Raw genomic sequence first — 25,004 nt, 5'->3', positions numbered from 1 at the left:
TCGTACCAAGAAATGCTGGTTCTTTTTACCAGAAAAGCCATTTTTGTATAACATCTACCTTTCCCAGTACCAACATATACCTTTCCCAGTACACAAAAATAATATTTTCCAAGTACAACATTATTGAGTCGTATTTCGACTAAATCCCACAGGATTTTGGTTTTCGTAAGGCAGAATAAGCAAATAATGATATTTTTTATTGGCATTACTTTTTATATAGAATTCCTGTATAATCATAGGTATGCCTTTTGATAAGAAAACGTAATTTTTTATCATAATTGCTTTCGGTACCGACCGCTAGTATTTGCTACACGTTACAAAAATATAAAACAATTTGTATTTGTTATTGTTGAATCCAGTGAAAAACATGCAGGCACCGTGTTACTGGTTGTTTGAACAATTTGTTTTACTACAACACTGTCAGCTAAAAACACACGTTGCATAAGTGGTTAGTTTTGGTCCCAAACTAAAAACACAGAGGATTTCAATTTCGTTACTTCACTTATTATTACTATTTGATTATGGACCTCCAATTTATGGGAAAGGGACATGGATCTTAGAGTCAGATTCTAAAATTAATCACAATTAAAGATTCATAGCTAAACAATAATCAAGTATAACATGTACTTAAGTAAAACAAAATATATAACGATACGTACATAAATCCGCGAATCAACCCCAAAAACCTAGCCATATTAAAGAAACCAATTTAAAACCGCTATTAAAATCCCACAACTGTAAACGAACAGGCCCGATACTCGCGCTGGCCCATATTTTTGCCCGCACTAGCGCGGGCTGCCCTCGTTAATTCCACTTCACATGCCAGTAGTTCTATCGTACATTTACTCGCCTACTGGACTAGATGACAGATAAAATTATAACACCCAGCAAAAGTTGCGCCAAGTCTCCTGATGAACTGATAAAAGAATTAAGGAGATTGAGTGTCCCGTCAGAAATAGGGAGTAAAGTACTTAATTTTGGAGAAGAAGGTAATCATGTGTGAAGATGAGGAAACAGACATGTTTGTATGGTCTAATGTATAACATCATGGTCGAAGGCTTAGATATAAAAGTAAATTAAGAAGCTGAATAACTTAAAGATACATGAGAGAACAAATTAATGCTTCTGAATTTTGAGTTCTTGTATTATTACCAATCGATTCAAAAACGAAGCAAGTAGGCCTTATTGTGTTTACCTTAGAAACGAACATTTTAAACTTGGCGTTAAAACATAACACCTTCTAAGATGTCATTACAACACCCTTATGTTAAGGGTTGGTTTAAAATGTTCCCTTGATTGACCCCACCGGCTTTGAAGTGTGGGTAACGGGTAAACTTGCTTGATATCAAGTGGATAGCGCTCTCATTACTTTAGTATTTGCAAAGTTTTTGAATTTAGCAGATTACGTTTAGAGGTTGTGGTTGTATATGATACTATCGGGGTAAGGATTAAGGGATCCTTAAGTATTGAAGTGGGGTATAGTTATTGACTTCGATGAGTATGAAGTACCTGTGGAAGAAAAAGTTAGAACACTAATTACAAAGTGGCTAAACATACACATAGAAACAAAAGTAGTAAATAATATCTTAGAAAATGTACTAAATTACTTATGAAATTGCTTATCTCTGATCCTTTGAGTACAAAAAAAATACTTGGTCAAAATAGGAACCACAGTATCAATAACATTTTTGCTGTAACTTCACAAACAAGTGTCACCCAACACCGGGTGAATATCAAAGGCTCGTTGGCATTTCCACCCGTATATTGATAACATCTTTATCCAGGATTCTGAAGGTCGAGTGAAGGTCAATTTGAATAATGGATATGGGAAAGGGACTGCTTGATATTCAGCTAACAAACAGTTTCCATAAATAGGATAGGATTAGGACTCAGTCAACAGTCAACGGGAGAAAAGAAAATATGTATATATGTATAAGTTAAAGAAGATCTTATTCTTTATTGTACACAAAAACATTTAAAAGACACACACAACACAGAGAAGACATGTACAAAGGCGAGCTTAACCCAGAACTGGGTTCTCTAACAGCAAACCTTAGAGCGATAGAGAGATGCGATAGGGAAGAGAAAATTTAAAGTGCACAACATTAAACAAAACAGAGATGAAATTACATAACATAAAATATATACCTATAAATAAAACATAAAATATAATAAATAAATAAATACATACATACAAATAAGGTCATGTTGACAGGAAATGTTCTTTAATTCGTCTCTTGAAGACATCTAACGATGTGCTGACACGTATACTGTGAGGCAGAGCGTTCCAAAGCCTCACAGCGCGAACAGTGAAGGATCCATCATAACGGCTCGAAGCATGAGGAGGGATACGGAGTAAAAGAGATGAAGAGGAGCGACAGGGTTTGCCTCTAGGAACAAGGAACTCAAAGCGTTCCCTAAGATAATTTGGAGCGTTGGGATTGTGAAGAAGAGAGAAGAGAAAAGACAGAATATGAGCATCTCGACGCAGCCGAATTGGCAGCCACTTCAGCTGGTTCCGGAATTCAGACACATGGTCGTATTTCCGGAGGCCAAAAATGAAGCGGATGCACAGATTCTGCAGACGCTCGAGTTTGTTAAGAAGTTCCTCAGTCGCATCAAGGAAACAGACATCAGCATAATCTAAAAGAGGGAGAAGAAGCGACTGAGCGAGAGTAATTTTTGTTGAAAAAGGCAGGAACTTCTGGAGACGTTTGAGTGACTGAAACGAGCAAAAAACTCTTCTGCTTACTTCTGCAACGTGTGAACCCCAGGATAAATGACAGTCCATAATTACCCCCAAGTTCTTAACCTTAAATTTTTTACATAAAGCAAAAAATTTAGGGGTTGTATCAAATAAACCAAATCCCAAAATCCATTTTATCAATTTAGAAGTTGTTGACAGCTCAGAAGCCTTAGTGAAACAGGAAAAGGATAAAGTGAGGGTGTGTGTTTATAATATAAATCACTTTATAAACTGTCTAATTGAAACGAGACCCTTCAGTTTGTATGAAGATTACCGCTAATGGGACCGCCAAATTGGGATGGGAACATGAAAATATAGAACTATTTTTCTCACGGGTATAAAAGTATCACGTACGTTTCACCAGGGTCTTAGTTATCTTGCCAAATACCACCAGGTGATTCAACGGCTTAACCATGGAGGCGTGTGATAAAGAGGTCAGGATGTGCAAAGGAAGACTTAGGGAAAATCATCATCATCATCATCATCTCAGCCATAGGACGTCCACTGCTGAACATAGGCCTCCCCCTTAGATCTTCTTAGGTTGGAAGCGACCTGCATCTAGCGTCTTTCGTCTTTAGGAAAATGGAACTAATTAATGTTTCCTCCATTTTCAGACTACCAAGAAGTATGTGCAGCGCTCAGCCGCGTGCAGAAAGCGCTCGGTGCCAGCGGAGAGTCAGCGCTGGCGGCGCGGGTGGCGGGCGCGGCGGGCGCGTTGCTGTGCCCTGCGCTGCGCACGGCGTTGGCCACGAGGTCCGCCGTGCTGACTGCTGTGAGGCACAAGAGGCCGGGGCTGGCACCGCCGCATACGCATCGAGCTACTGATAGGTTGAAAGACGTAAGTTTGAAATCCTCTTACCTATTTCCTAACTATTGTAAAGGAATCCTTAATTTGAGAAGTTCCTGCCCTTCAAAGTGCTCCTGTGTCACTATTCAGGCATAAATCGTAGGCTAATAGACCAATTTCAGCCAGCCTGACAGGAGAAAAACTTTTATATAAGCATTGTCACTGTAAAATTTTGTACTTACCGGTTTATTTACTTGCTTTATGATTAGTGTTCAAAAGTCCGGCACAGCTAAAGAGCACCATGGCTACACATCTTATTAGTGCATTTTAGTTTGGTAGATTAGGTATCTACCAAACTAAAATGCAGTCAATTTACCATTTGTTTCAAATAACTCTCAATATTGTCTTTCTTCCACAGTGCATGGATGTACTAGGAGCGCACACGACGTCAGGGGGCGAGACGTCAGCGTTAGCTGCGGAGCTGCTGTCGATCCTCGGCGGGCTGGAGCTGGAGAGCCTCATCCAGGCGCACGACCAGGCCGCCGCGTTGCTCGACCCAGCTTGCTTTACTAGGGGCAAGAGGCATAAGGTGAGAGACTTGATGATGTAAAGGAGGATTGGGAGGTAGAAGTGTCAGAAAGAAGCTGTTGTGTCACTTGCTTTAATAGGGGCAAGGGGCATAAGGTGAGGATTTTGATGTTCAAAGTAAAAGTCAAAATAAATATTTCAAATCGACCTATAAAAGCTCTTTCAAAACGTCAAACTAGTTGCACGGTTCCAAAAAGTTGTTCTCCGGCAAGAAACTCCATGGACACTCTTTTTAAAAGAAAGTAAAAATAATTACAATAGTTTTCTATCTATTCCTGAGAACTTTGTTGTTTTAAAAGAGGATTGAGAAATAGATGAAGAGAAAGTGGTAGCTAATGTGTTACCGATAATAATATAGTATTTTAAACCAACAAAGAAGATAACACAGCTACATAGTTTAAATGATGGATTTAAATAACAATAGATGATGATGATGATGATAACTATAAGGATATAATAAATAATTTAAAATGACATGATGGAATTACAGGTAGTACCTGTGATTAAAAATTGTTGTGTGGGAAAATTAACAATGGAAGTCAATATATCTTATTTATTGTAATTGCTTGTGACGCACACTATTGCGCATTTGTATTATGTTTTATGTTTATTAAATCAATGATTGTGCATAAACATTCACTCGATATACAAACGAGTATTTTATTTACCTGATCTTAAAACAACTTTTCTTCAAATAAGTGAAGAAAGGAGAAAATAAACATTCTGAGGAAATTAGGAAATTTTTATGAACTTAGTTATATTCGGACATTCCGTAGTGCAGACTAAGTTTGGGAAGTTCCCGTCTGTTGAAATTATAAAAACGTTTTGATGGAAGTATCTACTTTCATAGTTTGAGATTGTTTCATTTCCAACATTGCAGTGCAAATGCGGTTATTTGTTTTGTTTGAAGACTTATTGCTGTCTTCGCCTTATTTTAGTTATAGGTAGTTGGTTCCAGTATAAAAAAATGTTGTGGTTTATATAAAACTTGCATCGTGATCGCAGCGTCCCTTGACATCCTTGAGTTATGAAATATGCCTTAAGGCTCTCTTTAGCTTCTATTTGATAAAGAGCCTTATTGTGTTGTCTAACATATTCATCAATTCGTGCATCATGGTCCTATGTTTCTAGTATTAATAGAATACTTTTTCTGCTTTTTCCAGACTGGCAATAACTACAATCACAAGGGCGAGAACGACAAGGCGCTGACGGCGCACTCACCCGACGACCCCAGCGAACATATTAAAATTATCAAAATCGAGAAGACTAACGAACCACTTGGTAAAACTATCCTCCTTTTCTCAATTTACCAAATTAGATAGTCTAATTAATTGCAACGTCAATTGATTACTACTTTTACGAGGCATACCTGACCTAAAGATAAAAAATTTAAGACCGATTATGAGTCGCAGCAATATACTTGAAGTTTTGCGAGAACTTTACGCTTCCCTTACTGAAAAGACTGATTTTAATTTAAAGAATGGTTATAGAACTGGAATGACATTGACACTTGATCGTACAGGTGCTACAGTAAGAAATGAAGGCGAGGCCGTTATAATCGGCAGGATAGTGAGAGGCGGAGCGGCAGAGAAGTCAGGATTATTACATGAAGGAGATGAGGTGAGCTTTATTTATTTATTAACTACTTTATGCACATTTTGTACATTGGCAGGCTTAACGCCTCAGGCGTTTTCTCCCAGACTAGCTACCTTTGGGTGGTGGCGAAATAGCAGTGGTAGGTGCAAAGTTTTTTTGACATTACAAAATTAGTTACAAAAATGCCAAAAGTCTAAACAGATTAGGTATAATCACACCTACACCCTACCCACAGCTTCTAGAAGTAAACGGCGTAGCAATGCGCGGCAAGTCAGTGCACGAGGTGTGCCAAGTCCTGGGCGCGCTGTCGGGCACGCTGTGCGTGGTGCTGGCGCCGCGTGCTCCGGCCAGGGCGCCGCCGCCGCACCGCGTGCTGCACGTGCGCGCGCACTTCGATTATGATCCGGAGGATGATGTGTATATCCCTTGTAGGGAGCTTGGTGAGTTGAAATTATGATGCATTAGCTTCCGCTCGTACAGTGTTTAAAATAGTCTTTCTGTTATTCTGATGTAAGCATAAGCTATATTAATGAAAAGGTCCAAAATCTAGGCAGTAGTCTCTGCACTATAGAGGAGAAAACATCCACACATCCATACTTTTCCGTTAGTAATAATATATTAGGAGGATTTGATAGTTAGGTTTATTTTAAATGATCGCTCGGTTTTGGTTCTAGACAATATTGAAAGCTAGTTACATATGTAATTCTAGCTGTATTTTGAAATATTAAGACATACTTTGTTGTACACCTAAATTGACTTTCAGTATAATATTTGTTTTTCAATCATAAATATGTAAAAATAGTTCATAATGTCCTTTCAATTCTAAAATGAGAAATATTTTTTATTATACTTATTACGATATCTTTCCATTACAGGCATAAGTTTCCAAAAGGGCGATGTCCTCCACGTGATCAGTCGTGAAGATCCCAACTGGTGGCAAGCGTTCCGTGAGGGAGAGGAGGATCAGACTCTCGCCGGACTTATACCCAGCCAGGCCTTCCAGCATCAGTAAGTAGAACCACAGATATCCTTTACTTAACAACAACTGCTAAGAATAATACAGGATTATAAAATCTGCATTTCATTCTTTAAGTTCCTCAATAGCAACCCAAAAGGACGGTAATGTGATTTATTTTTAAATAAGTGGTTCTTTCTAAAAATCAAACAAGGAATTTTGGCATCGCAATAAAATATCCTCATTAAGATGTTTTTGTCCTAATAGCAAAGAAGTATAACACAATAATCCTCTGTTTCATCATCCACTAATATTACGTTTCCTTCTTTTCCCAGACGAGAATCAATGAAGCTAACCCTAGCGGGCGAAGTAGCAGCTAGAGATAAGCCTCGCAAAGGAGGCACCTTACTCTGCGCGAAGAAACCGCCGCGGAAGAAGAAAGGGAAGAAGGCCACGAGCGAAGCTGGATACCCGATATACTCTACGTCTGGTGGGGATGGTGAGTTATTAACATTGTTCATATAAAATAAATTATGTAGACTTTGTTTTATTCTAATAATCAGTTTTTCATGACCCCAAGATGGAATGGCTGTGATTCTAGATGCCTACTCCTTAATTTCACAAACGAAAGACATCTAGTAGTAGAAATGTCATTTAAATTAACTCATCAATTGTTGCACTGTTTTCATTTTTGTATATCCATTTCTCTTTTTCATTTTGCCTGTTATACTAGTAAGCTAGTAAACCTACTTCCAAAAATTGATTTCACCAAACCACCCGACAAAAATGCCCTATAAGTGAGATTAGTGAGGTTAAATCTTCCAGAATACGAGCAAGAGGAGATCCTGACATACGAGGAGGTGGCGCTGTACTACCCGAGGGCGTCTCACAAGCGGCCGATCGTGCTGATAGGCCCTCCCAATATCGGCCGACACGAGCTCAGGCAGAGGCTAATGGAAGACAGCTCGAGGTTCGCAGCTGCTGTGCCACGTAAGTACTAAATATATATAGTTTTTTTTTATCAGTTTTAAATAGGTCTTACTTCCTTTAATTTAGATGGTGGTTATGATATTGTTACATTCTTTCGTCCCAATGAAAAGAGTATCTCTGTATTTATAGCTTCCTCTTTATTAAACTCCTAATTTATAATATTAAAAATCCTGACTTACCTGGTAATCACGGAAGAATTCCCTATTTTCCATGTTTCTTTCAATATCTCATCTTTCCCTTCCAGACACGTCTCGTCCTCGCAAGGATCACGAGGTGCCTGGCCAGGACTACCACTTCATCTCACGCACACAATTTGAGGCTGACATACTCAACAGAAAGTTTGTCGAACACGGAGAGTACGAAAAGGCTTATTACGGTAAGAAACACAGTAACCAATCTATCAAAGAAAAGTGTTAATTTTATTGAGAAAATTAAACTGCCTAAACGTCGTAAATGAAGTGAAATGAAAAATGATACGAATATACGAACTTCTGAATTGTATCTATTGATGGATAGTACTGGTCAAATCCAGCTTTGACTTTTATAAAAGCTTAGCAACCTTAAGTCTTATTCCTAAAAACGTTTACATTACAGGCACATCGTTAGAAGCAATCCGTGAAGTTGTAAACTCAGGGAAGATCTGCGTGCTGAACCTTCACCCTCAGTCGCTGAAGATCCTCCGCAACTCTGACCTGAAACCTTACACCGTGTTCGTCGCACCACCCAGCCTGGAGAAACTCAGACAAAAGAAGATCAGAAACGGAGAGGCTTTCAAGGTAACATTTTTTCGGACTAGATCTGGCATTCAGCTTTCATCAAATACACATAACGAGTTGAAAGTGCATATTTATTTTGTACAAAACTTTTAATGAACTAAAATCATTACAAAATGATAGATGTACCGGCTAAATGAAGTATTTGCAGTTATTTTTCTTTATAAACTGAATGTGTACGATTGTCGCTTTAAATGTTTAATACGTATATATTTATATATCGATGATGTCATTTTGTACTGCAAAGTAACGGCCTAATCTATTGTTTTTTTTTTTCCAGGAGGAAGAACTAAAAGAAATAATAGCCACCGCACGAGACATGGAATTGCGATGGGGCCACCTGTTCGACATGATCATCATCAACAACGATACCCAACGTGCCTACCAGCAGCTGCTGAACGAGATCAACAGCCTGGAGCGCGAGCCGCAGTGGGTGCCGGCGCACTGGCTCAAGCACACCTAGCGCCGTCCGCCGCGCGCCGCGCCGCCGCCGCCCGCGCCCCGCCCGCTCGCCCCCCTCGCGTGCCGCCGCCTGCCCGGCCTCTCCAAGCTCCAGCGAGTCTTCGACATCGTCACGCAAATGGTTTTACATTTGCTTTTCTACTTCCTCGAGGTTTGCGACAACAGGTTCAGAACGAACACACATATGAGAGTACTCGGTAGCGATAGACAGAGTAGAGAGGATACCGTCTCCGATCGTAAACACGTAGAAAATATAGAATTTAGAAATGTGTTCCCGAAATCTTGTTTAGTTGAAATTGAATATTTAAAAAGCGAGAGCGATGCGAGATCTTTTGCGTTAGGATGACTCGATTGTACGGTTCGAGTCGATTTTTATTCAAACATCACTTTAGTTTAGTTACGGAATTATTTCATAAAATATTATAAGTGTTACGAGTGAGGTGCGATTTACTTATGAAAATGAGTGTAGAGATGGTGTTATGAAATCAAAACGAGAGAAATAAAATAATACTTATTTATTAGTAAAAGTCGAAAGACCACGAAATTCGTAAGTTTTTATCCGTAATTATTGAAGTTCTCATTTTGAAAATAAATATTGGCAATAAACTCACTATCTGATCTTACGATATATAAAGATGTTTTGTGCATAAATATAGTGAATACAATAAAAGATCGACTTTATCAATATAAACCATAGCGAGTTTCTTTTTAAATTTTAACAAATATACTGCCTTATTCGTGGATGTTATGTCATTTTAAACTTCTAAGTAATTGTTTGTTAAAATAAGAAACGAAGCAAGGTTAGTGTTATCTTTGTTTCTCGTTTTAATAATATTTAGAAATAGTTATTATAATAAATGACCCCAAGAGTCAGTCATTAAATCCTTCGGTAGTTTAGACATTTATATATAAATATTTGAAATAATATTTTCAACGTTTTGTCCTGACTGACTCGGCAACGCACGCCCCAAACTTTTGAACCTAAAAGTATGAGTGTATTATGACGCCAATAAAAATAAAATCTAAAATTATCTCTTTGAATAAAGGCATGTTTATAATTATTGCTTGATAATATCATTTATACAAAACAGTGTATTCAATTATGTACTTACATAGAAAGTTTTTACTTGCATTTAAAATTCTACTAAATTGGAAGAATATATAACAATTGCCAATAAAAAAAACTTTTCGGTTAAATTAAATAGGTATTATGAGTTTGTAAATTGCTTTTACGAAATTATTTACATACATTCCAAAGTGATTATAGAATAGTTACATTCCTTAAGTAATACTATTTACTATTTAAAAAAGGATATTATGCAATTGTGAAGACTGCCCAATGCAAATACCCATTATTTTTTCTTTGCTGCCCTGCATATTACTTTAAAAATTTCTTAAAAATTATAACATCAAAGATGTTTGTGATTAAATGAAATTATTCGCATGTATTGCCGGTCCGAAAATATAAATTAAGCATGTTAAAAAATTCTAAGATTGTTAAAGAAATTCTAAAATATTACATACTTACTACCAACAATAATGCAATGGAATTTATAGTTTGCAATGAATAAAATAGATAGTTAATAAATACGATGATAAACAATAAAATAAATCTCTAAATTGCCAAATTTATACGGTACGTAGTAATAAAAAAAATAGGATTTTTTGAAAAATTTCTCCAGTAGTCTTCTTGTGGATTTCTCTATAAAGAAACGACTCGGTGGTAGGACGTTAATAGTTACAATAAAACCAATTAAAATTAACACTGCTATTATAGTGAGTAGAAAAGCAATATTTTATATCCTTATAATCAATTTACCTACTGTACAACGACATATCTGTTTTTTATAGTATACCTATTTCAATTAATATTTTCGGCCAATAAATTATTCTTTTTGGCAAATTTACCCGTTTAACGTATACCTACCTATAGATAAAATAATATTAGAGTGAATATTCGCGAACTGGGGTGTTGATCACGTTAAACAGCTACCTTCGTATGGATACCTTATGTGTAACCAGAAAATATTAATAATTTACATCTTCACGCAAGTATTCCTTTTAAATTTAGAATTATTTTCAATATCTCGTATAAAGCCGTGACTTATTTCTAAATAAATGATGTCAGAGTAAATGATTCATAAAATTGTGTTCTACTTATTGTAATTTCAAATCAAGTTGTACAAGACAATAATAACATAGGATAATACTCGAAAAAAGTGATTCTACTTACGATACTGTAAATAAACTTGTTAAAAATAAAATGTGTATGCGCTTACATTTATTTACAGTATCCGTACTATCACTTTGCAGCTACTACTCTAGGTACAAACTTTGGAAGACATGATTTAGACTTACTAGTATTAATATTGTCTGGTTACGAACACAATACTGCGATAAAATTCATTGCAATACAAATTAATGTACGACCTCAATATTCTAAATGTCCCGATTAATTAGTTCCGTTAATATTTGTATATCTATGTAGATAGACATGAGCATCCAAATAATTTAGTGCCAAATATATAAGGCCACAATGAACTGTGGATTTAATATTCATTTTTAACATAATCACAATTTTTTAATATGTTACTTTATATGTATGTTGTAGGTATTTCATCATTACCACTTTCATGTTATGTGTACTGATTTTGAGACATTGTGTCATAATATAAAGTTTTTTTGTAAATCAATCGTAAAATTGCATTAGTTGTGTAAGTTATTTCGTATTTGAATAAAATATAAATCAGTTGTAACCTGTCGAGGTGCTAAAACTTGTAAACTATAATTTGTTTCTTTTTCAAATAGAAATATATAATTCTGTGTGTTTTAAGTTATAGTTAAAGTATTATGAGCACCAATAATGTTTGGAGCGTAGGTACTTAGGTATTAAAATTACCATCAAAGAACAATTTTCTTGACATTTTTCGTGCTCGTAATACGAAATTGTGGATTTGTCGAACTTCACAGTATTGATATTATCTTATTTATAAATAGCCATGTATATAATTTATTAACAACTGAGGAAATGATAAAGATATAAATAAATAACATGTTAATAGTGAACAATTTATTGTAAATAATAGAATACCTATTAAATTTAATATCAGATATAATGTTTGTTTTATTTTACGAGGGGAGGTCAATAAGTTCGCGGAATGGAGGGGTTGGCGGGGATAAATTTGCCCGTCCAGGTAGGCACTAGTTAAGCACCTCATTAAGAGTATATATACCAAGTTTGAACCTAATCGGGTCATTAACTTTTGAGTTATCGACCTGCAAACAACTAAATCGGGAAGAAGTCAGCCAGTATGGAGAAAATTGAACACCGTGTGCCGTTATTAAGTTCCTTACCAAGCAAGGAAAATCCGCTCAGACAATTTTTCAAGAGCTGTTAGCGGTTTACGCGGACTCTGCCCCTGGTAAAACCATGGTTTACAAGTGGCATGGTCTTTTCAAACAAGGAAGGGAGTCCATTGAAGACGACCCCCCCTCCGGACGGCCAATTGGGGCCACCACACCGGAAATCGTCAAAAAAGTAGAAAAACTTGTATTGGGACTATAACGGGACAGTACTACGCTTCTTTATTCAAAGATTGAAAGAAGTCATTAAGGAAAAAAGAAGAGGAAAACTGTCAAAAGGTGTGCTCCTTTTGCACGACAATGCACCCGTCCACACGTGCCATGTTGCGACGGCTGCCATTCACCGATGCGGCCTTGAACAATTAAACCACCCACCATACAGTCTAGACTTGCCCCCAGTGGCTATTATTTATTTCCAAAAATGAAGAAAAAGCTTCGTGGAAAGAAATTTGACGACGATGAAGAAGTCAAGTCGGCAATTTCGGCCTATTTTGACGCCAAAGACAAATCATTTTTTTTCGATGGTATAAACAAGCTATTTGAGAGATTCGAAAAATGTATTAGGGTTAAAGGAGAATATATTGAAAAGGAAAAATAATTTGGTGTTTAATTTCAACCTCCTTCGTTCTCATTCCGCGAACTTATTGACCTCCCCTCGTACTTTCAACCTACTAATAACAACTTTACTGGATACTATGCAATAATGCACTCGTATATTAAGTGTTGCGTGTAAATGTTCCTTTATGTATCCTAAGCTGTAGGTTATCCATTATTATCTAATCATAATAAGTATTCTTCATATGATAGCAATATGAGATAACGAAATCAAAAGAACTTGGTCTTTTAAACAGGACTGTTTATATTTTCTAGTTAAATAGTAACAGATACATTTACAATATTTTTTTTTTCATATTGAATTTAGACAATATTTTTTAGTTTTTTAGCAAACAAGATATTCTACCAAAATTTTATACAAAAGAGAAAGTCAGATATGGCAGAAAAATCTCGAAATTATTCAAAAGTTATGCTTCCTGTTAACATATTAGTGTACATAATGTAGACGAGTCGTTTTCTCGCGGTTTCACTTGCGTCCCGTGGGAATTAGTGCCTAGTAATGATGAAACATCACAGAATACTAGACAAACAAGTAAAAAGAGCCATTAGAAAAGACCTCAGAACTCAAAATACTCAACTAGTTAAAATTGCACTAGAGAAACACCAATCTTTAAGAGTTGCTAAACAAGGCATTTCAAAAAGCAAAGCCTGGATCAATAGTCTACAGGACGAAACTGGCACAAAACAACACAGCAGACAAAAAATCATAGAAATATGCACAATAGTTCTTTATATTCCGATAATCGGCAAACAAGCACAGACCTTACATACCACTGCTCAGACGACATGGTCAGTGGGTCGTCTTAGGGACCTATCTCAAGGTCCGAAGTCCATCGAGTCCTTAAGACGATGCATTATGGTAGAAGCCCTGGAGAAGATGGCATTACTACTGAAGCCTTAAAACTCGGCTCAGCTACACTTATTCCACACCTCACTAGTCTATTCAATAACATATTGAAAACCGGCAAGATCCCAGTCATGATGTGCGACTTCTAACATCACACTTTTTCACAAAAAGGAGACAAAGCCGATATAAACAACTACAGGCCCATTAGTTTAGTCTCGCACGTTTACAAAGCTTTCATCAAAATCCTTCACAACCGCATCGACATTCAATTAGACTCCCATCAACCACCAGAACATGCCGTATTCCGCCCTCATTTTTCCACAACAGACCACCTCCAGTCACTTAACCAAATTATAGAAAAACACATAGAGTTCCAGAAACCATTGTACTTGGCATTCGTAGATTATACTAAGGCTTTTGATAGTATAAAGCATTCAGCAATATTCTCAGCTTTACAAGACCAAGGCATAGAAAAAACGTACATAGACCTCTTGAAAGCCATATACAGCAATACGTAAGGCTGCCTTTTAAGTTCTGTCGTTTGGTAACCTCCCGCGATTTTTAAAAATATATATATATGCTATTTGAATCTTTTTGAATTTAGAATTCGAAAACAAAAGAATGTTTTTAAATAGGTCGAATAGTTTTATTGTATCGTCCATTCAAAGGTGACAGGTCGGTTGCAAAAATGGAAATGTGTAAGGAAAATTTGAGTGCGATAATTTTCTACAACTTTAAAAGGGGATTGTCGCGACTTCAGTACTAGAAAGAGATTAATTCTGTATTTAGTGATGTAGCACCATTCCTTAGGACCGCAGAACGCTGATATTTAGAATTTCAACCTGGGCACTCTAGCTTCAGTAACAAGCCTCGTGAAGGTCGTCCAAAAACCGCCATGATGCAAGTTTATATCGAGGCTGTGCGGCAGCTAATCCTCGCAGACGGACATGTAGCATATGGTGAAATAGAGGCATCCGTGGGCATTTCAGGGACCACAGTCAAAAATATCCTACACGAAGAACTTGGCGTAAGATAGATGATCTCTCCATGGATACCACATTTTCTTAGCGACGACCAAGAAACAGCCCTAGTAAGTTGGTGACGTCAAACTCTGCAGCGATTCGACCGAGGAGAGTCAAAGCAGGTCTATGATATAGTTAGTGATAACAAGTCCTGGATATACGCTTATGATCCGGATTCTAAGCAGCAGTCAGCTGTCTAGGTCTTCCAAGACGAGCCAAAACCGACCAAAGTCGTACGCTCGCAAAGCACTTAAAAAAAAAATGGTTGTCTCGTTTTTGGCAAAGGGTGATCGTGTCGCCACTATTGTACTAAAATATCGCGACATGGTTACCGCTGACTCGTATACCATTGTTTGTTTGCCAAAAGTCATCACCGAATTTAGAAAAAACTATCCAAGACTTCGAATGATACTGCACCATGACAATGCAAGTTCGCGCACCGCCCGCCAAACACCGATGTTTTTGAGTTCCCAAAATGTTGTAATATTGGATCATCCACCTTACAGCTGTAACTTAAGCACTAATGATTTTAATACATTAACCAAAATTAAGAAAATTCTTCGTGGACTACCTTTCAGCACACCTGAAGAAGCTGTTGACGTATACAAATCGGCCGTTTTGACTACCCCCACTTTGGAATGGAATAAATATTTAAAAACTGATTTGAATGCATGCAAAAGTGCATTAAATATCGCTAAGTATTCTTAAAAAAATAATAAACGGTAATAACCTATTGGATTATCTATACTTATTTCAAACGACACAACTTAAAAGGCAGCCCTCGTAGCACCGCCAACATAAAATTAGACACATCAGGCACCAAATTTCTAATACTTAAAGGAGTCAAGCAGGGTGATCCGCTCTCAACAAAACGTTTTACCAGCACACTCGAAGAGGTTTTTAAGGAACTGGCCGACCCCTGGATATCGCAAGGTATGCGAGTCGGCAGTAAAACACTCACTAACCTTCGCTTTGCAGATGATATTGTCGTCGGCAGAACAGCTGTAACAGATGCTCCAAGAGCTGAGCTCCGCCAGCCTCAAAGTCGGGCTTGTGATGAACCGGTCAAAGACTAAAGTAATGACTAATAGCGCGAAACGTAGGGTCGAGGTAGATGGGCAAGAGATACAACATCCGGTCGGTCTACTTGAAGTAGAGATGTATTCGTCGACACACACAAGTAGACTACTTGGGCCAGTTAGTGTCCTTCGAAAACAGGCAAGACAAGGAAATCGATCGACGGATCGAAAACGCCTGGAAGAGCTACTGGTCCATGAAGTCGCTTTTGAAGGGTGAGCTCCCTTTATCGCTGAAGCGAAAACTAGTCGACATGTGTATTCTGCCCATCCTAACCTACGGCGCTCAGACTTGGTCTTTGACCGAATCTCAGAAGTCCAGGGGCCTGATTCTCCTAATTTTACTTAAGCGACATACATATGATTCACATTCGATTGCGATCCAATCGCGACTCGATTACGATTGAAGCGCATGTGGCATTCCACTCTTTTTCTTTAAAATAAATGTTTTTATCCTTTTCTGTCATTCAATAATTAATCATTTTGCCTGCAAATGATTTTCGATTGCAATATGATTGTAGAGCAAACTACCGTATAGACAAAAATACCGTATAAACCAATCGAATTTCGTTGGAATAAGATAGATCTTATATTAGTAACAGAATGCCCGATATGGTTAAAACTGCTATTGCTATCATTCTATTCTGCTGATTTCTATTCAATTTTGACATTATTAAGTTAGGAGAATCGGGCCCCAGGCTTAAAATGATGCCAAAGAAGCATGGAGCGTAGCTTGCTCAACATACGGCTTAGCGACCGGATACGCAACACCATTATCCGGTCCAAGACGGGCATACTCGATGTGGGCTAAGTCTGCAAAGTTGAAGTGGGATTGGGCGGGTCACATCTGTCGAATGCACCCGGACAAATGGGCCAATATCACCACAAAGTGGATCCCGGAGGATGGAAGGCGACCGATAGGAAGACCAAGGAAACGCTGGAGGGAAGACTTGGACAGCTTCCTCTGGGACTGGCCTCAAGCAGCGATGGATAGAGAAAAGTGAAACGCTTTGGGGGAGGCCTTTGCCCAGCAATGGGACAGCATAGGCTAATAAAAAAAAATCTGAGTGATGCCTATGTTACTCGGATAACTTATTTATACTTCCAATAATGAAAAAAATCATATCGTTTAGTTTCGCAGCGCTTAGGCTACAAACAAACAAAAAATATTTCCTCTTTATTATAATAGTAAAGACGCCATATTGTATAAAGTACCTACCTACCAATAATAAAATTACACACTTAATTTTATAAAATTAGGAATCAATTATTTAGTTTACACCGGTTTTAGCCGGCTAAACCCGGGTCCCGCCGTAACATCTATACTATCTATACTAATATTATAAAGAGGAAAACTTTGTTTGTTTGTTTGTTTGGTTGTAATGGATAAACTCAAAAACTACTGGACCGATTCTAAATATTCTTTCACCATTAGAAAGCTATGTTATCTGTGAGTAACATAGGCTATATTTTATCCCGGTGTGGGCAGTAGCTCCCACGGGACGCGGGTAAAACCGCGGAGACGGCTAGTCCAATATAAGTAGGTAAATGGAAATAAAAACTGCCAATGGCAGCGCCATCTGTGATTAAACATTTTCTTATGGTTTGCCGACAAACAATTAAACGAATGTAGTAAAGTCAATTACTCAATTCTTTAACGCAGTCCGATTAAAACAGTATGAATCTAATTGATTTCGGATCGCTGTTAATATTGGCAAGTGCTACATTGGTTGATTGTTTGGTAGTTTTATATAATAGTTTGGTAGATATTTCAGAATATATTAGAAGGATATCGTATTCATATGCTGGCAACCCTCAATCTGACGTGACGTTGACAAATAAAATTTGACAACTGTCGTCCTACTTTCCTAAGGGAGCGAAAATCAACAAACTGTAAATTATCTTCTCCAAGTGTTTGATATTCCACTCATAATTGGTTACACGGTGAAAATGCCGTCCATGAAAGTGGAGGGTGACAGCGATGGGGACGGGGAGATGTCGGGAGGTGACACTGAGCGCTCGAATGGATCCTCAAGGGGTCCTGATAGAGACTCAAGTGCTGAAGAAGCTGATGAGCCAGATTCTGATGACTCCTCGGAGATGGACGAGAGTGAGTGCGAGAGGCGGAGGAACGAGTGCCTGGATAACTTAGGTTGGTACTCCCCATTTTGAGGTTATGTTTACAAAACATTGATGCTTTTGGCGGAATTGTCGATAATTGTTTGTTTATTTTCGTAATCTGATTGCGTTTTAATCTTCACGAATGTCATCGCTGCTTGAAAGTGTAAAAAGTTGAATAAAAATAATAATTTTGAGTTTAAAATGTTTGATGGGTTGGCATTTTGACTCTGGGAAGGGCAATTTTCTTAACTTTTGTTGTAATATACTTTTGATTCTTAATATGCTTATATGTATTAGGAGTTCTATGTTATGGCTCTGTCAGAGTATTCAGAGCTTACAAAGAAGCTACAAATTAACAGTATGCAATTTTTTTTTAATTTAAGTCAGTAAAATTTAGGGCCTTACAACCAAGGTATGCTTCTCAGAGCTTTGAACTTATCTTCGTTTTAGTCTATGTACACTATTAATTTTAATTTTAAATAGATGGTAACAATTTTACTATAGAATTAAGTTTCATTTGTGATCTTTTATATTGACAGTAAAACACCCCAATTATTGTAGGTATTCAAACTTCTGGTATTCTTGAAAGCCTTTATTAATAGTTAAAGAAATACAATCACATTTTGTTAGGAATTATAACATTGTTCTCACTAGTTTTTTACATCATGACAATTCACACCACAGTCATTCTTTTTCATAGACTAACAACCCTACATTTTTTAAATGTCATAGACTATAAATTCCTAACACCTTCTCCTATTTTTAATATATGAACATAAATTAAAAATACCTTATAATTACTTCAGAAACACATCAGTTTTCAAAACATTAACTTAAACAAGTTTTCAAAACATTAACTTAAACACTTCTAATTATAACTCTCAATTTACACAACAACTTTATCGCAATGAAATTTAAATTTTTCTTTATATAGTGGTTTCGTCAACATATCCGCTATCTGATAATTTGTAGGACAATATATAACATCTAAATATCCTTTCTTATAATTTTCGTGTATAAAATAAAATCTCACATCTATATGTTTAGATCTCTTGCTGAATGAACCTGTTTTAATCAATTGGATAGCACTCTGGTTATCAATATTCAAACTAATCTTAATACTGCTACCAATTAATTCACTTATAAAAGTCTTTAAGTATAAACACTCTTTAACGCAATCTGCTGCTGCTATATATTCCGCTTCAGTTGACGATAGACTTACTATCGGCTGTCTTTTGGAGCACCAAGCTATAGGTCCACCTGCCAACATTATTATGAACCCTGTTGTACTTCGTCTGGTCTCTGTACAACCTGCATAATCTGAGTCACAATATGCATGCAATCTTGTAATATCTTTCCCAGCATTATACAAAATCCCTTTATCTCTCGTTCCATTCAAGTACTTCAACACCTTCTTTACTGCTAATATGTCTTGCCTTGATGGATTTTCTACCTTTTTACTTGCTTCATTCACAGCTTGACTGATATCTGGTCTTGACCTGGTTGACAAATACAATAATCCACCAACTAGTTCTCTGTATGGAAAATTTGACGTAGCCATCTTAGATTCATTTTCCTTTCCCACAATGCATGGAGTATCTGCAGCTTTGGAATCATACATATTATATTTTCTAAGTAATTTTTCTGTATAATTCTGCTGATGCAACAAAATGCCTTGTTCTGATCTTTTTATTTCAAAACCTATATAGTTTTGAGGTTGTTCATATGTTTTTAAGATAAATTATTTTTCTGTAATAACTTTTCCTTGTCTTTTGATATGGCCAAACCGTCATCAACATATATAGCCAATATTATAGTTTTGTCTTCATTAAAAAACACACACTGATCCGACTTTGAAGCTCTCAGTCCAAGTTTCCTTAAAGTTTCTGTAAATCTTTTATTCCATGTCATTGGTGCCTGTTTTAGCCCATATAGTCCTTTCTTTAAATGACAAATTTTATTAGGCTGTCTTTCATATCCTTCAGGAATATACATAAATATGTCTTCCTTTAACTCGCCATACAAAAATGCTGTTTTCACATCAAAAGTTATCATTTCATATTCCTTTGAAGCAGCAATTGCTATTAATGATTTTATTGCTGATTGACTTACTACTGGACTATATATTTCTTGATAGTCAATGCTTTGCTGTTCGAAGCCTCTTGCTACAAGTCTTGCTTTGTAAGTACCATTTTCTTTTATACAAAATACCCATTTACTTGACAATATCTTGTGTCCTTTTGCTCTTCCTACATCAACTATTTCCCATGTATTGTTACTTTCCAATGATTCCTTCTCCGAATTTATGGCCTTCTCCCAATTATTCTTTTCAGCAGACTTCATGACTTCATCATACGTAAGTAATACATAATCTTGCAGGTAAGCTGGTTTTTTCCGTTGTCGTTTTGTATTTATAGTTTCTATAGTTTCTATCTCTGCAGTATTACTTTCTTTATTTTCATCATTTTCTACTTCATCAATAATATCTGGGATGTTATCTTCTATTACATTACTTTGTTGTTCTAACTCTTCTATTTCATAATAACTGTCATCACTTTCTTCTTCTTGATTTATTTCTTCTTCATTATTACCTGGTATTATTTCTGTTATCACCGAACTTCCTGTTTCTTCATATTTTTCTCCAATTTTCTTATTATTATTAATTATAACAATATCCCTTGCTATTTCAATTCTTCTTTCTTCTTTATTCCACAATCTATATCCATTATTAGTATATCCAATCATGATTAACTTTTTGCTTCTTGGATCTAGTTTCTTAATATTCGAATGTAATTGTTTAGCATATACTATTGAACCAAACTTGCATATATTAGATATATTAGGCCTTTTACCATGCCACATCTCATAAGGTGTCTTATTCTTCAAAGATTCACTTGGTAATCTATTTATAATATAAGTAGAACAGTATACAGCTTCACCCCACATTTCTTTATCTAACCCTGAATCAAATAGTAATGCTCTGGTTTTATCTAATAATGTTCGATTTAGTCTTTCTGCTTTACCATTTAGTTGTGGTGAGTATGGTACTGTATAATCTAGTTTTATTCCCTTTTCAGTACACCATTTTTTAAAATCATTGCTTGTGTATTCACCTCCATTATCGCATCTTATGGTAGATACCTTTTCTGTTCTCTCTCTTTCTGTTTCTTCTATATAATGTTTTAAATTTTCTTTAACTTCATTTTTATATTTAAGCAAGTATATTTTTGTAAAATGAGTATAATCATCCATGACGGTTAAAACATAACTATAGCCATCATACGTTTTGTTTTCGAACGGTCCACATACATCAGTATGTAATAATTGAAGTGGTCTACTGGCTCTGTTTCTTACTGTGTTAAATGGAAGTCTTGTTTGTTTAGCTTGTGTACAGATTTCACATTCGTCTATTTGCCTTAATCCATTTATTTTTATTCCATCTGCCACATCTGGTAATATATCTAGTATTTTCTTTCCTGGATGTCCAAGTCTTTGATGCCATTCTAAGGCAGTGCCATTTTCTTTCATTAACAGTGTTTTTTCTTGCATATTATTATCATCCAAATTAATTTTATATAAACCGTTTTCTTTTTTTCCTGTTAATATTAATTCTGACTCCTTATATATTTTTACATTATCTTTGGTAAATATAACCACTCCTTGATTGTTTGTAACTGCATTAACCGATAATAAATTTTGTGATAAGTCAGGAACAAGCAGGGTATTATTAAGAGTACATTTATTGCCAATGACTTTACCAGTCCCTTTCACCTCTATTGTTTCTTCATTTGCAGTCAAAACAGATGATGGTTTGCATTCAAAAAATTTTAGTATGTCTACATTTTTGGTCATGTGTGCAGTACACCCAGAGTCTACAACAAATTCTTTCAGTTTTGGTTCTTGAATTTCACCGTTTGTAAAAAATGCCTTTTCTATTCTTTTGTTACTTTTTTCTTCATTCTCATTCTTATTCTTATTTTTGAAAAAACAATTTTCTTCTCTGTGATTAATTTTTTTACAGATTGAGCACTGTTTATTTTTAAACTTACAGTCTTTATCTTCATGGTTGTCCCTTTTGCAGATACTACAGGCTCTACAGTCTTTCTTCATGTGCCCTGTTTTGTTACATTTGAAACATTTTATTGCATTAAACTTTTTCTTTGATGTAGATGAAGATGTAGCTTGAAATGCTAGCTGCTTGTCACTTTCTTTTGCTTTCAACATTCGATTTTCTTCAGCCAGAAGTCTGTTTGTTAAATTTTGAAGGGTTTTCTTATCGTCTGCCATGCATTCCCAAGAAGTTATAAAATAGTTTAAATTATTTGGTAAACAGCTTAGTATTTTGGATATGACCATTTCATCATCTATTTTTGTTCCTAGCTGACTTATACGAAATTGTAAATTTTCTATTTCACTTATTAATTGGGAAAGCGATTGACTCTCTTGTTTCTTATATGTGAAAAACTCTTGTAATAATGCATCTTTGTTTCTTTGCTCAGAACCTTCGAATATTTCACATAATTTTACGTACATTTCACGTGCACTGTTACAATTAATTATGTGACCTTTTAGTTTCTTATCAATACTGCTTATGATAATTCTTTGCACCTGAGCATCTTTGATACTGAAGTCACTTTTCTTGTCATCTTCTTTTGTTTGTGCAATTGTTTTTGCAAGATTTGCCGCTTTTAAGTGTATATTGAATTCAAATTTCCACAATAAAAATGTTTCCGCATCTTTTAATTTTTCTATCTGTATTATCTCAGGTTTTTCCATTTTTTAGTTTTTCACCGTTTTTTATTTTCTTCCTTGTTATTACTGTTTTTTAGTTTTTTTTTTTTTCCACTTGTTTTTTATGTTGGGTTTTTCATTACCCAATCCCGGTTTTTAATTTTTTCTTCTCGGGCGTTCTGGGCCCATAACCTATTGTAGGTATTCAAACTTCTGGTATTCTTGAAAGCCTTTATTAATAGTTAAAGAAATACAATCACATTTTGTTAGGAATTATAACATTGTTCTCACTAGTTTTTTACATCATGACAATTCACACCACAGTCATTCTTTTTCATAGACTAACAACCCTACATTTTTTAAATGTCATAGACTATAAATTCCTAACACCAATTTCAAGCAAATTATAATTAAGACATAGTTGGTAAGGGGACCACTAAATGATCATAAACATCACATATTTCCACAGTATTTTATCAACCAGTTACCATCAAAAGCTGACCCAAGACTGACTCTTATGTAGCCAGACTTAAATATGAAAATTAAGTGATTAAATAACCTGATAGATATAAGACCTGCCCAATGAGCATAAAACAATCATGTTCAGCTAACATCCAACCTGCATCCAACATGTGGGTAGTCCCACATCAGACAAATTAATTGTACTGTCCTAAAACCCCATTCAAATGACCCCCCTTTGCTAACTTCAAAATAAAAACCACACATGAAAATAAAACATACTTAAAATATTTAAAATTGAGCAAATTGTTACAATATACAAAATGAAGTAAGTAATAAACAATGTATGTATTTAAAAAAATGTTTTTCTATATTCCAGCGAACTTGGAGCGTCAGTTCTCAGTGCTCCGGGAACAGCTGTACTGCGAGAGAGTGAAGCAGGTGGATCACCAGCTAGCTGAAGTGAGGGGCGGTCGGTCTCAGGAGTACCTTGGACCTCTGCGGAGACTGCAGGAGAATATGAGGATTAGGTATATTCTGTTTGTAGTATTGGGCATGTGTAGTCTACTAGGCTATCAGACTGAATGTCTATAAGGCTGCAAAGAGACCATTAAAATTGAGGATTGATTGAGATACTTACATAATAAAAATGTATAAGTTAAACTTATTTTTAGAATGTGATATAGATTAATTCTGATCAGAGAAAATAAAAGCAGCTGTTGTAGAAATTATATGACAACTATTAAGAGAAATACTTTAGATAGACAGTTAAATAATTTCTGAATTTAATAAAATGATGTTAATAGCAAAGTAACTAATAATACCTTAAAACCTTAAATCACTCTCAGCAGCTTATAAATAGAATAGAATTGACTTCAAGTTTAAATTACAAATTATAATAATACATGTTGTAGACATATAAGTTTTTCCCATAGTAATCACACATCTCATCATTAATTCCCATTTGTTTGTCTTGCTATTAGGATCGAGGTAGCCGGCATACTGCGTCAGATGCGCATAGAAAACATCAAGCACAAGTACGAGGCTGAGGAGCAGGCGGCACACCAGCATTTTAAGGTAGGATTAGTTTGTAATAAAAAAAAAAAAACTATACAACAATTGAGTAGGCACTACCCACGAAGGAGAAAAGACTAGCGGAGATGCCCTAACGCAGGTAGGTCACGCGCCTTCAGGTAGGTCAAATACGTCACGACTACGTCACGACAGGCGTGGCTGGACACCGCCCATATACCGTCCTTTACATCAAACTGACATCTTGTCATGGTTGTATATGTTTACCACAATTTCAACAGATTTTATTTGTTACTCGATTAAAACGATGAAATGCGCTATCATTAATTGTAGAAATTGCTCAGGATCGAAACTCAAACATAACATAGGATAACATTTCACGTGTAAGTAATATTTTAGCTTTAAAACATATTTTTTGCTAGAGACATCTGTCGTCGAATAGCTGCATTTCTAGAACCTCTAAGTGAATTTGTATTATTTTCGTATCAATCTTGTATCAATGTATATTATTGGTACCAATTTTTGCCTTAAAAAGCAGCTTCATTTTTCCTTGCATCCTACAAGTTTTTTTAAACCAAAACATATGATATATTATCATGAAAATTGAATATTATAAAAACACCATCTTTCAGTAAGTAGTCGACTTACGTATATTTGAAGTAAAATTGTGTTCATCAAGACAGAGAGACCCGTTACAAAATTATGTGCTACCAGACATCGAAAATGCAATCACCCATTCTTAAAAAAGGTCTTATTTAAAAAAGCTGCAATTATCTTAAAATTAATCATAACTCTAACTATGTATATTTATTTATATTCATCACTAGCCGTTTTCCCGCGG

The 25,004-nt window shown here is 35.9% G+C and overlaps 2 protein-coding genes across 5 annotated transcripts in view; both read left to right on the top strand.

Moving 5' to 3' along the window:
• The window catches only part of LOC124636212 (protein PALS1), a 136,859-nt gene extending 124,896 nt beyond the window's left edge, over positions 1-11,963 (top strand). For 3 of the 4 annotated variants that reach the window (XM_047172168.1, XM_047172166.1, XM_047172169.1), the window contains 11 exons: positions 3,361-3,584; positions 3,952-4,122; positions 5,285-5,402; positions 5,644-5,741; positions 5,953-6,157; positions 6,593-6,725; positions 7,008-7,171; positions 7,480-7,662; positions 7,907-8,038; positions 8,257-8,438; positions 8,716-11,963. In XM_047172168.1, coding sequence (XP_047028124.1) covers positions 3,361-3,584; positions 3,952-4,122; positions 5,285-5,402; positions 5,644-5,741; positions 5,953-6,157; positions 6,593-6,725; positions 7,008-7,171; positions 7,480-7,662; positions 7,907-8,038; positions 8,257-8,438; positions 8,716-8,898 — 1,793 coding nt within the window. In that variant the 3' untranslated portion in view covers positions 8,899-11,963. The remainder of the gene's footprint in view (positions 1-3,360; positions 3,585-3,951; positions 4,123-5,284; positions 5,403-5,643; positions 5,742-5,952; positions 6,158-6,592; positions 6,726-7,007; positions 7,172-7,479; positions 7,663-7,906; positions 8,039-8,256; positions 8,439-8,715) is intronic. The other variant, XM_047172167.1, reaches the window with a different exon arrangement.
• Positions 11,964-17,649: 5,686 nt separating this feature from the next.
• Positions 17,650-25,004, top strand: part of LOC124636233 (breast cancer metastasis-suppressor 1-like protein) — a 101,244-nt gene continuing 93,889 nt past the window's right edge. Inside the window, exons 1-3 of the mRNA XM_047172215.1 lie at positions 17,650-17,972; positions 23,511-23,661; positions 24,115-24,208. Coding sequence (XP_047028171.1) covers positions 17,771-17,972; positions 23,511-23,661; positions 24,115-24,208 — 447 coding nt within the window. The 5' untranslated portion in view covers positions 17,650-17,770. The remainder of the gene's footprint in view (positions 17,973-23,510; positions 23,662-24,114; positions 24,209-25,004) is intronic.

This window comes from Helicoverpa zea, chromosome 14 (genome assembly GCF_022581195.2).
Source record: "Helicoverpa zea isolate HzStark_Cry1AcR chromosome 14, ilHelZeax1.1, whole genome shotgun sequence".
In the NCBI taxonomy this organism is placed as follows: Eukaryota; Metazoa; Arthropoda; class Insecta; order Lepidoptera; family Noctuidae; genus Helicoverpa; species Helicoverpa zea.
The sequence above is the reverse complement of the archived record's forward strand: the minus strand, read 5'-3'. Positions and strand labels throughout refer to the sequence as shown.